General features: G+C 36.1%; 1 protein-coding gene and 2 long non-coding RNA genes across 4 annotated transcripts in view; 1 reads left to right on the forward strand and 2 right to left on the reverse strand.

Annotated features, from left to right (window-relative positions):
• The window catches only part of LOC117219885 (uncharacterized), a 45,021-nt gene extending 33,196 nt beyond the window's left edge, over nt 1–11,825 (forward strand). For both annotated transcript variants that reach the window (XM_033469425.2, XM_033469426.2), the window contains exon 4: nt 9,333–11,825. In XM_033469425.2, the coding sequence (XP_033325316.2) occupies nt 9,333–10,190 (858 nt within the window). In that variant the 3' untranslated portion in view covers nt 10,191–11,825. The remainder of the gene's footprint in view (nt 1–9,332) is intronic.
• LOC143263809 (uncharacterized) lies at nt 739–5,198 on the reverse strand. Its single transcript, XR_013037141.1, has 3 exons — nt 2,212–5,198; nt 1,045–1,116; nt 739–968 (listed from the first exon to the last, which is right to left on the reverse strand). It is a non-coding gene; the product is annotated as an uncharacterized LOC143263809 (long non-coding RNA).
• A 490-nt stretch (nt 11,826–12,315) lies between the features above and the next one.
• LOC117219886 (uncharacterized) lies at nt 12,316–16,828 on the reverse strand. The gene is made up of 3 exons (XR_004490117.2): nt 16,404–16,828; nt 15,135–15,385; nt 12,316–14,948 (listed from the first exon to the last, which is right to left on the reverse strand). It is a non-coding gene; the product is annotated as an uncharacterized LOC117219886 (long non-coding RNA).
• Between the last annotated feature and the right edge of the window lie 3 nt (nt 16,829–16,831).

Consider the following 16,831-nt stretch of genomic DNA (forward strand, 5'->3'; position numbering starts at 1 on the left):
TCAGCTAATTGCTCATCAATCGGATAGTTTTTTAATTGAGACACGGCTTATACTCAAATGCTTCTACAGTAAGAACCGTATGATGCTCAACCGTGAAAGCTTCGAATCTCTGAATCATAAAAAAAGATTTACTTTTCAATTTGTTCCTGGTAAATGGCATATCTAGATGTGACTAGAACAGGATTATGCAGTATATTAAATATGCGCATGTTAGCTTGTATAAATCGTTTTTATTAGTTCTGTTCTTTTACATATTGGCGCGTGGTGACTCTTACGACTCTCGTTAGATTAATGTGTCGCACACAAAGAGATCCAAATACACAGTTACTCCTATTAAGAATGGGTCACCCAATATACCATTACTAGAAAAATATAGAAATATATATATATATATAGGGTGTCCTAGGTTTTAATGTTCAAACTTTGTCGGTATATTCTATGGCACAAAGTAAGAAAAAAATTTTATGTAAACATAGGTCATATAGAGCTTTATTAAGAAGTTATAACAAAAATTCAGAATAGGAATAGTAATCAACTAAAAAAAAAATTAAAGAAAATCTTCGATCGATGTCAATCATGTATTGTCAACAACGGTTATTAATACACATTTCGAAATGTATTAATAAACACAGCTCACATAAACACACGGCATGTGCTGATCTATTCAAGCCAATGCTCGCAGTAACAGCAAGTTGATTACTATTCCTATTCTGAATTTTTGTTATAACTTCTTAATAAAGCCCTATATGACCTATGTTTACATAACATTTTTTTCTTACTTTGTGCCATAGAATACACTAACAAAGTTTGAACATTAAAACCTGGGACACCCTGTATACAGGGTGGGGCATTTTAAACAGGTCACCTGAATAACTCACTTGTTTTTAAAGATAGGAGAAAATGCATTAGACCAAACTTACTTGGTAACGGGGGGCTCATATATATATAATCTGGTATTACCAATTTTTCTGTAAGTAGAGGCGTCGAGGAGATATGAAGGTCAATTCTGTTTTCTTAAATGGAACAGTAAGTTTTTTTACTTACATTCTGATAGAGTGTTTCGAGGCGAATACAATTAACTATTTATGAAAGTCATTCAAAGTCACCCAAAGTCAACTGCAAGAGAAAATAAATTGTCTTAGAGTACTTTTCGAATACTTGTGTATCACGTGTGTGTATCACGTGACACGAGTCACAAAAGATAAACAAACATTCAATCACATTGTATCCTATATATATAAACAAAATGTGAAAAATGTTGAAAAATGTTTTATTAAAAAATTATAAGAAAAATACGAAACAACAACGGACTGATTTTCGTTCGATGTAAAGATATGTTAGTGGCGTTTCTTTTATCTGCATTTACTTATCCAAGCTATGTTTACTAAGTCGTTTAATTCTTTATAGATGTCAATGCTGCATTTTCAAAAACAAGCGACACTTCGAAATGGAGATATCCCCCATCAGTCCGTTGTTTTTGTCGTATTTTTCTTATAATTTTTTAAAAAACCATTTCTCAGCCTATGCTTGTATAACATTTTTTTTTTCTTTTCGCTCGTAGAGTATGCTGATACTGTTTGGCCGAAAAAGCATGGGGTACCTTACATGCGCACAATTTTTCAGTTTATTTCTTACCAAAACTGACGCTTTATAATCGAAATGAGCGAAGTTTACGTTATTGCAGAGTACATAATTTGTAATATTCGATAGCATAGAAGGGTTCGAAGCAAAGCGGACGTCCCAAGATGGCCGCGGCCGATAGATTTTCTTAAATATCGAAAGATTTAGCGTTCGTATTGGAACAATAAGACTGGACCGACATAGCTTGGTTAAATACAAAGCCAGTGGTATGTATTTCTCGTTAATTACTTACTTATTTATACACGAAAAATTGGTAAGGAGAAAACACCAGCTCAAAGGTTTCGACGTCTTTCACTACTAGCGCGGCTATTTTTTTCCGACTAAAAACTCCACCGCAGACGAGTTCGACTATGACTGCACGTAGGAAAAATGTACGATTGATAATGCTGGTGGAAGAGACAGGTTGTTATGTTACAAATGTGTGTGATATCGTGTTTGCTTCGGACAGGCGCTATGCTAGCCGAATATTGCAAATATGTCAACAGTGATCTAATAATCCGCATTTCGGAGACCACAGTGACGTAGTTTAGACTTTTAGGAAACAAACTTTTCCGCTACTAAACTGCTCACTTCGATATTGAAGCGTCTATTCTTGTTCTCTGGTACCGTGGTCGCCAGGAAATTCTGCCACAGGCCAGGTTTGGCGACTATGGCGAAGGAGGCATGATGGGAAAATCCTCGTACTCGTAATGTCACCTTTGCTTCGGAAGCCTGTATTTGTCTCTCGTACATCAGGTATGCGACTGCCACAGGATCTAATACAGTAAAGAATAACTCGGAGGGCTGTCCTTTCGATAACATGATCTCTTGAAATTATTCGCTATCATTCTTGAATGGAAATCGTGAGAAGGTGATGAATATCTTCACTAAGAGGGCATGGGATGCGATGGGATGCGATGGAAGTAGGGTACAGACTGCGCGTTTCGTTGTATACAATTTTATGATAAACATCTAAATAAGTGTCAATTTATATTTTTATATGGTATGAAGTCACTGAAACTAAATCTGAATATAGTATTCGAAAAAAAGATCCGTTTGGCGCGAAATAATAATAGTAATTACAGAACGTATATAAGTTACCGAGATCTACGAAAGGCATTTTAAAAATTTTTGTTATAGTCTCGGTTAAAAAAGTTAAAAAACGAAAGTTTTTCATTTTTTTTGTTATCCTAAATAATAGCAACATTAGAAAAAGGCATTTTAGTCATTGTCTAGTAGACAAGTCCCGCTACCGTCTAAAAAAAAAATTATTGCGTTTAAAAGGTGTACGAACACTTATGTAGGCCATTGTATGTAGGAGAAGGGAATCAACTACCTGGGGAATCCGCGACCTAGTTAGAATTTCGAACAGACACAACATGCGGAATAATAAGGCTAAGGTCACAGTGGAGCGGTTTTTCAGTCGCGGCTGAATTCTGCGCGATGCTATTTTCCTGGACGGCAGAGTCTGATATGTACTGTAGTACAGAGTCTGATACTATATGTATTCCGTCTGTATATTGTTAACACTGTTGTAAATCGATGTGAGGACAAAATAATCGGTGTGCCCGTGGCGATCATCAATTTGTATAAAAGGCGTAGAAATAAAGTTCACATCATCATTTTGTATTTAAAAGCATTTGACTAATTTACTTAAAAAAAAAAACATACAAAATGCCTTGAGGACATATTTCAAATGTCTTAAAGACGTCTCGTTTCAGATGTTAATAAGATCTTTATTAAGACGTCATTAAGAGGTCATGCTCAGTTGAGAGTTATAAAAAGTGGGGTTCTTGGAAATTTTTTTTTCTCAAAATTTTTAACACCTTTTTCAGCCAATGTTCCTTTATTTAAAAGATCAGGCTTTTTATTACTAATTTTTTTTTTAGTTAAAAATATGCAGAAATATGTAAGTTATGACAGCTCTCCTGAGGGCTTTCCGAAAGAATATACTTGGCGGTGGCCAGCTTCGCTTGGTAGACGGTTATCTTGTAACACTGGGGTTCGAATTGGTGGGGGGATTGAAATAAATCCCGACTCGTGGTTACGAAAATAACAAATTAAACTTCACTTTAATATATTATTAACCTTGACAAACTAAACTAGACTAACTGCTTTTGTGAAGAAAAGAAAAGAAAAGAGAAGAGAATACTTTGGTTGAAAAACTAATAGTGCGCAAGTGAGCTACTGCCCTCGCGTCGTGCTCCTATCTCGAGTTGCCCTCGCTGGCTGCTTATTATCGGCCGGCACGTTTCCGAGTTCTCTCGATCTATAATTAAACCAGACGAGTGTCAAACGCGATCGCTGAACGAGGAAAGGAAGTTTATTTATCCCCTGAAAGTTCTCGTCCTGAAAAGGACGCGCTGTTCCTGCGCTCTCTGTCCATACGCCTCCTCCGCATCGTTCCCTCTGGCGACGCACCCTAAACGCACTTTGGGTAACTATGCCGGCATCAGAAGAACCTGGGTTAGGAAATCGCTTAGCATGCGCCGATCCTGGAATCAGAGCCAGCAACCTCGGATCGGCCACGCGGGCTGTGTTCGCCACACTGCTTAATCGCTTATGTCTATTACGCCCCCGATAGACTGGAGGAACGATGAAGACACTACTGCTCGCCTTCACCCGGGAACTCGCTCGTGCCACGAGATCTAAAGCCCGCGTGGAACCAGAAAAACGTGGGCTCAGGTGAACGACCCGAAATTATATATAAAAAACGGCCGCCTTGTTTATATCGTCGCGATGTACTTGTCGCCTATTCTTCATATTTCTCTAACGAACAAATCCTTTACATCCTGTAACGCGATTATTTATTATTAAATTAACTTTGCGAATCTTTCTTTGTATTCTGTTCGGACACGGAATTATTTAAATTAAAATATCATTTACGTACTTTGTTAATCTTCACTGTACACCCTGCTTAAAAATTTCATATGGTAAAAACAAGATGTCATGCACATCGGAAAATTGAAACGGCTGTCACAGTTAAATTACTTAATATTTCGGGTACGAAAAATTAGTCAATATTCTTCAAACATTCTAAAATAAAGATTAATGGCGTTTTTCTTAAAATTATAATTGTCACGTAGTAAAAAAGAATTTGAAAGTTCACGCTCCATGACTTGTTCATTGATTCGAATGGGGTCCCCCTTCTTCTGTCACGCTCCACGGTTGAAGCACGTTGCATTCGATCGATCGACCACCTTATAATTCGCGCCTTCGCCTCGCACTGGTCACCGTTTTTCGTTAATAACTCGTAAACAAAGTCGCGGATTGCATTTTCGCAGAGGAAAAAGTTATTTTTAATGACCTCAGCTAACCCCCATTTTCAGTTGTTAAAGTAATTATGGAACACCCTGTATATTGTACATTATTTCTTTCCTTCATAAAACACAGTCTATTATCGTACAATCCACTCTCCAACCTTTTATCCTTTCAATACATAGCTAGAGTTCCCAACATACATGTTTAAAAAACGTACCTTGTCTTTTGCATACTTCTTCTTTCCTGAAATAACAATCTCTTTCAACATGGTTCATTTTTTAAATTTTGCATCTCTGTTAATTTCTTGAATAAGTGTTCTTTATTTCGTTAAAGTGGTATGTATTCCTTACTGCCAGTTCTATAGCTGTTGCGATTGGGCGACATGGCTCTGCAAAATATAGCTATGCGATTATTACTATCGTATTTAAAACATTTCTTTGACGTTGACTTGAAAGCTACTGGTTCTTCTTGATTGTCATGCTTATTTAATCTTCGTCCTTTAGCTTGCAATCTGTTTATTAAATTTGTCAAGGTTATTTATTTTTATTTTATTATGCTTCTTTCGGAAAATGATGCGTTCCTGAGGTGTTTTGAAGTAACTTTTTTCTTAGCGAAAATGCAATTCGCGGCATTAACGAAAAACAGTAACCAATAAGAGGCGAGCTCAATAACCGCAAGGTGGTCGAGTCAGCGAGCGGAACTGGGCTTCGATAGCGGTGCGCGACGGCATTCAGGCCGCGTTCGAAGCAATGGACAAGTCACGGAGCGTGAACTTTCCGAACTTCCTTACTACGCAACAGTCATAACTTTAAGAAAAAAAACTGTTCATCCTTATTTTAGAATGTCAGAAGAATATTTACTAATTTTTTTCGGACCCGAAGTAGTAAGTAGTTTAACCGTAACAGCCATTTGAATTATTAATTGAACCGTTTACAGTGACGATTAACAATAAGAAACCCTGTCAAACTTACACAAAAGATATTTTTGTTTCAATAATTCTGTATGCAAACAGAATTCAACGAACGATTCGTAAAGCTAATTTAATAATAAATAATCGCGTTAAAGAACATGAAAAATATGTTTGTTTAACCACTTGCGCTGGCAAAAAATTCACCAACGCGTGTACCAAAACGGTCCAGTGTAACTCGCTGGGAGGCGTCACAGTGTTCGATGCCTCAGAGAAATCGGAAAAAGATTTATATTTTCTAAACTAGTTTATTTTCGACCTAGGACTTTTAATAGTTTTTTGAAGGGAATATAGAGCATCGATTGATTATAAAATTATACAAATATAAATATTAAATTTATTTATTAACAAAGGTATTTCTTATATTCTCATATAGTTTCACTTCGTTTTTTGTGTTTAGTACACACTCTACACCTTCGCTGTGGATTCTTTTTGGCATTTGTGGGTGGAATATTTCTCGGGAAATGTCCCCATTGCTCTGCCTCTAAACGATCGGGTGTGCTTCCAACAGACATCGTTCCGCGTTTTTTATAATCGGGAATACATACAGCTTGTAATAGTTGTTCTACTGCATCTAATCGAAACTTCGAAAAGGAAAATTTCTTGCTTTTTGCTACATCCATTTCCTACTTCTATCATCTCTATCTTCGAATGCTTTGTGGACATTAGATATATATCATTTTTGTCTTTCCATTTGGCAACTAAGATACCATTAGACGATCTTGAAATCACATCAGATCGTTTCAGTTTTGCCGCTGCTAGTTCTTTGGGCATATTCTTCCTATTACATCTCACTGTATTCTTTATAGATTGTAACTTTGCAAATAGACTTGGTGATGAATACCAATTGTCGAGAAATAGAGTGTGTCCGTAACCAGATATTGGCGTACACATAAACATTGTGACATTTTCTGATGCACTTGTGTCTGCATTTTTATTTTTATCTTGACCTGTGTATATCTTAAATTGAATGCAATATCCCGACTTTGATTTGCACAGTTTATAAAATTTCACTCCAAAGCGGGCTCTTTTCGATGGATTATACTGTTTATATGCCATACGGCCTGTATATTTCATTAGCGATTCATCTAATGATACATCTTCCTCGGGAGTGTAAATAGTCTTAAATTTTTCATAGAAATAATCGAATATACTTCGCAATTTCCATAAACGATCATTATTATTGTCTTCAACTTCGTTGTTAGTAAAGTGTAAAAAGCGAGATAATTGGGCAAATCTCCAAAATGGCATGGTTTTTCGAAATGTCGGAGTTTCGATTATGCTTCTTTTTTACCAATAAGATTGAATATTGTTTTTCTTCGCTTGCGACATCAAAATGCATAAAGCAAAATATGCTTTTATTTCATCAACATTTGTATCTCTCCAATTGTCTTCATATTTTTTTAATTTGTGAGTTTTTCATTTTGGAATTGAGGGCGATAATGTGAATAACGAAAACTCTCACCACATTTTAATCTCAATCAACGCTATTTATTTCTTGGGCCTATTTCGCGTCCGTACGTCTGGAGAAATCTCGATAGACTGCCCGTCACTCTGCGAGAGTCCACCAGAAAACCAGCACCCTTAAATACTAGTAGGAAGGAGAAGAAAACGACAGAGGAGAGTTGGAAAGGAGGTAGTAGGATGTCGAAGGAAAATCGTTGGCAACAGCGGGAAAAGAATCATAAAGAATGGAAGGTTGGGAAATCCTTCGGGTCTGGTTTACGACGGTCGGACGAGCCCGAAAACGGTCTCGAAAAACTCTGAGTACAATAAATAAATAAATCTCCGTGCAGATCTAGTGTGCAGATGTAGGTTCGTACGAGCCCCTGCTATTAACTTCGAATTTGGAAATGTCCGTGGCGGCACGAACGACTGTTTTCTATTTTATGTCGGGGGCTTGGCAGCAGTATGATGGCTGGTACAGAGTTATCTGGCTCGCGTAACGATTCGTTTCAGTTACAATAATTTGCCAAAAGTCTTCCGTTAGTATTTCATTTGCCATTTGTAAAACTGCGACACTTTGCCTAAACGATATATTTATTTTCGAAATTCATGAATATTTTCAGATTTTAGTTATATTTTCGATATCTTTCCATATCCATTCATTAGATATCAGATTAATTTCACAAACTTCATTTATGCATTCTTCCTAGTCATCAGATAAAATTATATGCCGATTTCGAAGTGGAAAAACAATTTCATTGAAGTCACTATCACTATCGCCACTATCGTGTTTTCTTTTTCTATTTGTCGAAATAATATCGTTAACTTCACTTTTGCTTTCCATTTTAGAATATGGGTTAAATATTGACAACTGTACGCTATACAGTGCAATGATAATCTGTGCTCTGGCAAACAATCCCACCCGACATGCCATGCACGTCGTTTTTATTTCTGTGACAATCGCATGACAACGTACATACCACGTCGTTGGCGATTCTGTGGCAAAAGCATTACGACGTGCGTGGCACGTCTTTCCAGCGCAAGTGGTTAAGAATCGTATCTACGTTGTTCGCGTAATCTGCACGAAGTAATGCGACTGGGATCGGCGATCGAGTCTTCATGAGGTGGATTGGCCGAACGAGGTTCGTCACACCGAGATCCTTGATTAACTAATGCGCGCGCGCGCGCGTGACGCGACCTGCCGTGCGGCGCGTAAACCTTGACAATTGCTATAGCGAACAATACGGTTATTTCGACAGATGGCGCAGCCTCGTCAAAGTCCGTGGCAACATTATTATAATTCTCCGTGGAGGTCGACGACCGGTCTTCGGTCTTGTCTGTCGAGGGACAGGGGACACCTGCCACTCGTACACGCATACGAACACGCGAAGACACAATGGTACTCGTTTATAGAGTTTTGAATATAACGAATCCACATGTAAATTCTCCCTAATTGACGCCCAGATTGTACACAAAAATGTAGAAGGCGTCCAAATATTTTAGTAATTGAGTATCTAATTGAGAAGCATCCTTTACTGTCTTGTATTCTTTTTTAAATTTGTTAGCAAATAAATTGTTTAACTTATTTGTTAAATTTGTCCAATTCTATGAACTCTTGTGGCAGATAACATATACTACTGGAAACTGAAAAGAGAATGGCATCTACTCTCGAACTAAACAACGCGGGGAGCATCCCCTCCATCTAATCGTCTTCGCTTCTTCAGAATTCGGATTATTATTGGATAAGTAAACAACACCAAGGGCAAGGAAAATCGGTCGTTTGCTTCATCTAATCGTGTCTCGCATCCAGCATGTAACTTGGCACATAATAATTCCGAACCTGAAAAGTGAAGGGTTTCTATGGAGCGTCATAACCGATTTTCCTTGCCCTTCGCGTCGTTTAGTTTGTTGGTAGAGGCCATTCTTTCCAGAGTAATAGAGAATTCTTTTCCCAATCATCTTCAGGCTGTCCTATAATTTTATTTTCGCGAGAAATGTATGCAATTAATCTTTAAATTAATTTTATCCTTGTTTCCAGAATCGTTTCACATACCCTAAATGTACCAGCCCTTGCGGAGATGAATTAACCTTCGATCCGGCTCAAATGTGTCCCAGACAATGCAGCGTCTTCAACAGCCGCAGCGCCCTGTTGCATGGAAATGACCTGGAAATTTCGCATCGCTCAAAGAGTGCGGTCGACCTTCGGTCATCGATTCATTTGGATACCAACTCACGGAAGAACAATGAATCGATGCGCACGGATGAGACAAAAAATTTGAACTCGGCTAATGAGTTTTCGAAGGTTTTACAATGCGATAGAAGAACCATCGTCCGCCAGATCGATGACATCGAGGCGATCGAACCATCTTTTCAAAACAGAAAAACAAGTGCCAGTCGTATTGACGTTCCTCAAAAATCATGGTGCAGAATCCGTGGAATCAATTTATGTCGATACAATAGAATGGACGCTCTCGGACGAACGACGCAAAGAGAACGCGCCGGAAGTATCTGCCACTTCAATAGAATGGATGTTTTAGCAAAGCCGTCGCAGAGAGATCGTGCCGGCAGTATTTACTGTTTCGACCGAAAGGATGTTCTGTTCCGATCAAATTTTGCAATTGGAAAATCTTTGATGAAGAAAAGGCGCGTAAGCACCGGAAACTTTATGGAGAAAAATGAGAAAAGCGGGCAATGTGCACAGAGGAACAACGGTTCGATCATCGATGACATTGATGTAATTGAGGACGAGATGACGGCAACTGAGCAACCGAAGAAACAGGAAACGCTTGTTAGATGCTCGTTCATAGATAAGAAGAACACTATTTACCATCTCGACCGACCATCTTGTAGCAAAACTTCCGACACTGTTGTTGGCTATAGAGTTACTTGCTTATAGCGAGATTAGTTTGCGACGCGGAAACAGGCGCACAGAGTGTATATGTGTCAATTATGTGCCAACAGTCATTCGTATATTACTTCTTATAAATAGAACGTTATCAGACTTATAGAATTTGGTTTTGACATTATGTTTTTACTAGAATGGGAAACAATCCTTGTAAAGTTATCCTTACAGGGAAGATTTTAACCTAAGGGAACCAGACATTAACAGCTGATTCAGAACTTTAGAATGTGATATCAAGTAAATAATATTTTATAATAAGTATAGTGTATATATCTATGTATTGTACGAGCATTTTTTACTTCAGAATCTGTTGAATGCGTAATTCTTTTAAACGGAATGCTATATTCTTTTTATTCAGAATATAACCAATTTCAAATTTATGATGCGGAATGATTGTAATATCAGGCGTCACGAGCAAAAATAACATTATACCTTGTAGCTTGTGTTAAATAGTCATCCAATGATAATATCGAAGACAGTATAACATAAGAACAACAAATAAATCATAGAACTTTCATATCAGAACTAGATTAAGTCTTTTCAAAAAGTTTATATAGAACTAGAAAGAGATGAAAGACCACTAATTAGCGCCATGCAGGCGCTAGTAAGAAAAGACATCAGAGCAGAACATGGAAAGAAAGGGAAGAAAAATCTAATTTTTATATACGCTTGGGATAAAATTATTCTGTAACACTTCATAGTTGTAGGTTTAAGATAAATCCTACAGATATAAAAACATCTGTTATAATAGGGTGCATTTTTTCAAAATTGTTCTTTACGGCACCCTCTAGAAAAGTTCTAATTAATCAAACAAAATGTCACCATTAAGATAATTGTTCAAATGCTCGTAAAATTGATACTTTCGAACATCTTTTAAATTGTTGACTACATCAAAAATACATTACACAAAACTTTTGTAGAATCGTATATTCAAACTTCGTACATGGTCAATTTTTGAAAAAATAAGAATAAAGTCAGAAAAAAGATTAAAATTTTGTTTTTTCAGTTTTAAAACTAAAGTGTGTTTTGATTATTCTTTTAATTGTCGTAATAAAAACATTGTATAAACATATTATGATAACATAATATTAAAAAATCTCGGCTTTTTAATGATATATTTATTTGTACGACACAATTTATATTTATATATACTTGGTAGTTCAAACAGATGCTCATTACGGTGGAACGAAAGAAGCAAAATTGTACGATTATTATCTAACAATGAAATAAAGTTGCCTTTTATCTTTCAGATTAAGCTTGCACAACTTGGTTTGGGTCAGATAAATTTCTGTGGTGCCACAAGAGTTTTGAAATTTTCATTCCTCGTTTTCTTATCTAACTGTTCAACATTTAAATTTATAATAAATACATTTTTAGTTTGTTAACCCTTAGCGCTCTGTTGGCTCCGCTACGGAGACATCCGTCATTTGTTCCGTAAATCCGAAAGCTCAGCTGCGGAGCCCAACGTTTTTGACATAATCACGCTGAAGATGCTACGTTTTCGTCAGCGTTGGCAATTGTTATTTGTAGTGAAAACGTGCTCAGTGTGTGTAGCATTACGATTAAAACATTTTTTGCCTATTTCTATATTTAGCAACATAAAATAAATAAAATCAAATGCTTTCACAAGGACGTGTAATCTTTTCCGCTCAAAACAAGACTTCCTTTATCTCAGGCGCTTTGCTCCAAAAATGTGCCGGAGTTGCTGATAGGTAGTACTCGAGAAACGCGCAGGTCGCTAATGGTTAATTTAAATGGAGTATGATGCCGCGGTGTAACTCGGCCGAGAAGGCCCCTATCACCATCCCCATCTTGCGCACTTCGTTGCCCGAGATTTGTAATTGTGAACCAGAGTAATTGTGAGACAGAGTTCGAAATTATTCTAATTGTTCCAAATAAATATTTCACTAATATAATTGTCCGAGTGAATTTTTGACTGTCGAATATTTTATTCGGATAATTATCATTCATTATCGACATAAATTATTCTATATATTTATTCGATGAAACTATTCCATCTATTTATTCGAACAAACTATTCTATCTATTTATCCGAAATTTATCTGGGAATACCGCTTGATTTTCTTCTTTTTTTAAAAATAATGTTTAATTCTCGAAATTTATTACAGATCTTTAGTTTTATTGCGGCGAAAAATAATACAATATAATGAAATCAATTCAACAGTAGATATTTCTTTTTTTATATAAATGTTTACCGTATGTCCTTAACCTAGAGAAATTATGTTTGAAAAATGTGAAAAGTGGCATCACTTATGAATATGATTATCACAATTTCATCCTTATTTACCAATACTTAATACTACTTGCAAATTAAAGTGACTCTTATCACATACTCTTAGAGTCATGCATGTTTAGTCCTCCTATCTATTACGTGTTTTTCTCCTTTTCAGCTCTGTTATGATGTTTTGGTTGGTTGACCTCCAATATTCTTTTATGTAAAGTCTATGGAAATCTTCATAGTCTTTTTTGAAGATTATTTTTGAGTATACAAAGATTTCAAAATGTATTGCGTGATTATTTTGATTTATTGTGATTCTCTTATCTGTTTCAATTCTTTTCCAGTGGGTACTATTAAAGGATAGTATTAAAAGAATATTGTTTTCATTTTGTATTATGCCACCTTTATCAAAGTATAAACACACTTGTAGGATTATAAATATCCTGTTCGTTTTTTATTTAAGATATCATTTTCATTGTATGTGTCAAGATTTTCAATTACTTTGTTTTCAATGAGAGGTAGTTTACTATAGTAATCTCTGTAAGTTTTGATGATAAAATTATCAATCCTGTTAATGTTAGCACTATTGTATGTTTTATTATTATGATAATGTTTGTATTCAGTATTCGTAGTTCGATAAAGATTCAGGCATGCTCATAGACCTTTACGCTCTGATACCTTATATTTTTCAATTACAGATGTCTCTGTATTCCACCATATTGGTGCCACATAAGTTATTATTGGTTTTATTAGTAATAAATATATGATTATTTTTGCTCTGTTTGTTATGGAATATGTCACTCTATGTTCTATATGCCTTGAATGCTTTTTCTAATTGTATTGTGTGGTGTTGTGTTTCCTCTTAGAAGGTAATCAATATGATATCCCAAATATTTTACATTATTTTTATGTGTCACTATTTCTTTATTACTTATATCTGGTTTTATGAGTTTTATATGGAAGCTTTTAATTCCATCACTATATGGATATGATTATCACAATTTCATCCTTATTTACCAATACTTAATACTACTTACAAACTAAAGTGGCTCCTATCACATACTTTTAGGGTCGTGCTTTAGTCTTCGTATCTATTATGTGTTTTTCTCCTTTTGAGCTTTATTAAGATATTTTGATTCATTGATCTCCAATATTCTTTTGTAATATAACCTTGACATAACCTTGATATACAATTTTGAAGAACTTACCCGTTAGATACTAATAAAATAATGCGGTGTGTTGCTTTGTAATTATAGTAATAACTTCTACTATTTTTTAGTGCTTGCATTCAAACAGTGAGAAAAATTTCGTCGACAATAAAATACTTCGGAATATTTAACATTTTTTTACCAAATTATCTCCATTAGTTTTCGAGATATTTGACAAAATATGATTTTCACCTTCCATTTTGAGGAATGCAAAAAATTTCAGAAAGAAAATACAAGTGATATGAAAATGAAGACATTTTAAAAACTGTTTAATTCGAACACTAAGTTTTCCGGTATTCTTAATCACGATTTAATTTCGCCTGTAGCTTCCTAGCTTGAAAGAAAAGAAACTGATACTAACAGATAGGTACTTTTTAACTCATTTGCATCCGTAAGCAGAATATTGCGCGTATAATGATCGTCTTTTATTACTGAGTGCGAAATATGTACAGTAATGAGACCTATTTCTGCGCGCTTTTTTTATTTCCTAAGCAGGAGCGCTCCTACCCACCATTTTATTGCGCATGCAATCGCAGTGCATCCTGTCTTAACAGTGAATCGTCAGCCAATCAAAGCAAACAAAATTTCTATACTGATCCTCGCTAACGGATCAAGCTGTGGCCTAGAGGTGTTCAAGAGTAGAATCCATTACTGTAGTAAGCTATCAAATAGTCGACACTCACATGTAACATGAGAGTACTGCCAAGAGCAACTGTCAAATCTATCGATAGAAAGTCTCAAATTGACACATGACATTACATTGTACATTTCAAATGACGCTCTTATATAGAGAGATACGATTTGGGAACAGGAGATACGATTGTTAATAACCATAAAAACGAGCCACAAGGCTCAAATAATCGTATTTCCTCTTCCCAAATTGTCCATTATTTTACAAGCTGAGAAACAGTTGGAGAGAATTTACTATATATACTGAATTACAGGGCTTGGAATTACAGTAATACCTCAAGTTTGGCACGATTTTTCTACCTCCCTTAGCTTTTGCAAGCATTTCTACCATTTTACTGCATATCCAATGAGCAATAAATCCTGTTTTACCATTGAATCGTCAACCAATGAGAGCAAAGCAATTTCTACTTAAACTCTCGCTAACGGGGCACGCTGCGACCTTAGAGGCTTGCAGAAACTTACGTATCACTATATTAGCTGCGACGGAGATATGTCCAAAATGTGCTGCAAGATAATGAAGAGGGGACCGAAGTGTATTGGCAACACTGCCGTAGGAAATTGCTATTGAAATCCACTTGCATCATTCAATCCTATTTGTGTCCCACTCCTACTTTCCTGGAAAAAAGTCGTAAAGTAGTCAGGCATCTGGTAGGTCTGTAGGCAAGTTAATTCTGTGCCCTGCTCTAAAACTTTTCTATCTCCACCATTCTACTGCACATCCAGCACCGCGCAATTGCTTCATGAAGAGAACGAGAGATCATCTAGAGCAGGGCTCAAAATTACGCACGCAGTCTCCCTCACTCGTGCTCGTCTCTTTCGGCTCGAAGCACTTTAGCCACAGGCAGAACTCTTAGGCTCCTGACCGTTCTTGATATTTGCACTTAAAACCAGTGTCTCCATTGATGTCTAGTGTATCAAATGGTGTCAGGAATTCTGCTCGGAATCTGCTCCAAATGTCGGAAAGGAGACCTCACAAATGGGATTGGACGATGGAAATCCATTGGCATCATCCAGTCCCATTTTTTATGGGTAATTCTCCTACTATTACTTTCCTGAAAGAAAGTCGTAAAGCAGTCAGGATGCTGAGAGCTCTAACCGCATGTGCCTGTTGATTTATGCGTGTAGCATTTATACCACGTTCAACGAGTACTGATAGAAAATGCAAACAGAACGTTCACGCTATTGGTGCTACGGTTGCAGCTAAGTGGTAGTTAGCGACGATGCTGAGGGACGAATTTTAGAGAACCCTCATCGAACGCTCTTGCATGCAAAGTAACCTCATGTAGAAGAGCACGAAAATTGTGATTCGGCCCTGACCCAAACATATGAAGATCAATTTTTTTTTTTTTAAATGGAATCATATATTTTTTATTACACTAGTCGATTTTCAACTCCTCATTCTCTTCATAAAAATACTAAGGCATTGATTGTGAAACATTATTGGTTTAGATGATATTTTAATTTTATCATCTTTCAGAGACCATGTAAATCTTTGCATTCAGGCTGAAGGTTGTATTTTTTAACACCAACATTAGATAGGTGTGTGAGTGCTAACACTATGCATTACTAAAATTTAAATATCTTCTAAACCAATGATATATAATAAAAAATATATGATTCTATTAAAAAAAATAAAGTTGATCTTCATATGTCCTCGACACGTTCACTTGGAAAAATCTTATCAATATCAGATTACGTGCCCTCTAAAACCATTCAAATTTCGTTCGAAATATCTATTAGTATCATCGATATTTACGAAGATATTTAACTGAGTCGATTTAAATGGGTCAGCCTGTATAACTATGTATAGAGACGGCTTCAGATAGTTTGCCTGAAGCCAACTATCATCCACATGACATCACAGTGAATTAAATGTATAAGCTATGCGAGTATGATATATCTGCAATTTCGAAAGAGTGACACACCGATGTTCCAAATGTGTTGAACTCTTTTAATATCCAACATTAATGAATAAAACTTAGGTTTAACATTTAGGAAGCAGATTTAATTAATCAGATATGAAATATTATATTTAGCTAATACCCAGATTAAGAGGAATGAAATACTTACTGATAGAAAGTCATGTTCCCACTACTATTTCGATTCTCTTTGCAGCCTTTGAAGCAACACGCACGCATTATTTTGAAAAATGTTCAAAAATGGACTAAGTTTGTAACAAAAATCCCCCCCTCCTCCACTGTCACAAACGTAGTTTATACACTGTGTCTCTATTCCTAAGTCTATGGCTTGACGCGTTTCATCGAGCCCATCAGCCCATGGTGAATCAGCGGCGAATCAGCAAAAACCGAGCGTTACCAATCTCTTTACTCATTTCTGACCTCATCTATGCCACAAGTAAAAAGGATGAAATGAAACCAAAGATTCATCGATCTAGTTATAATACAAAGTATCGAATCGTTTTTAATTCTGACAAAACATTCGAAATAACATATTTAAAGAAAGCATGTTATTCTTTACTGTAATAATATCAATAACTT

Source organism: Megalopta genalis, chromosome 1, assembly GCF_051020955.1.
Source record: "Megalopta genalis isolate 19385.01 chromosome 1, iyMegGena1_principal, whole genome shotgun sequence".
Lineage (NCBI taxonomy): Eukaryota > Metazoa > Arthropoda > Insecta > Hymenoptera > Halictidae > Megalopta > Megalopta genalis.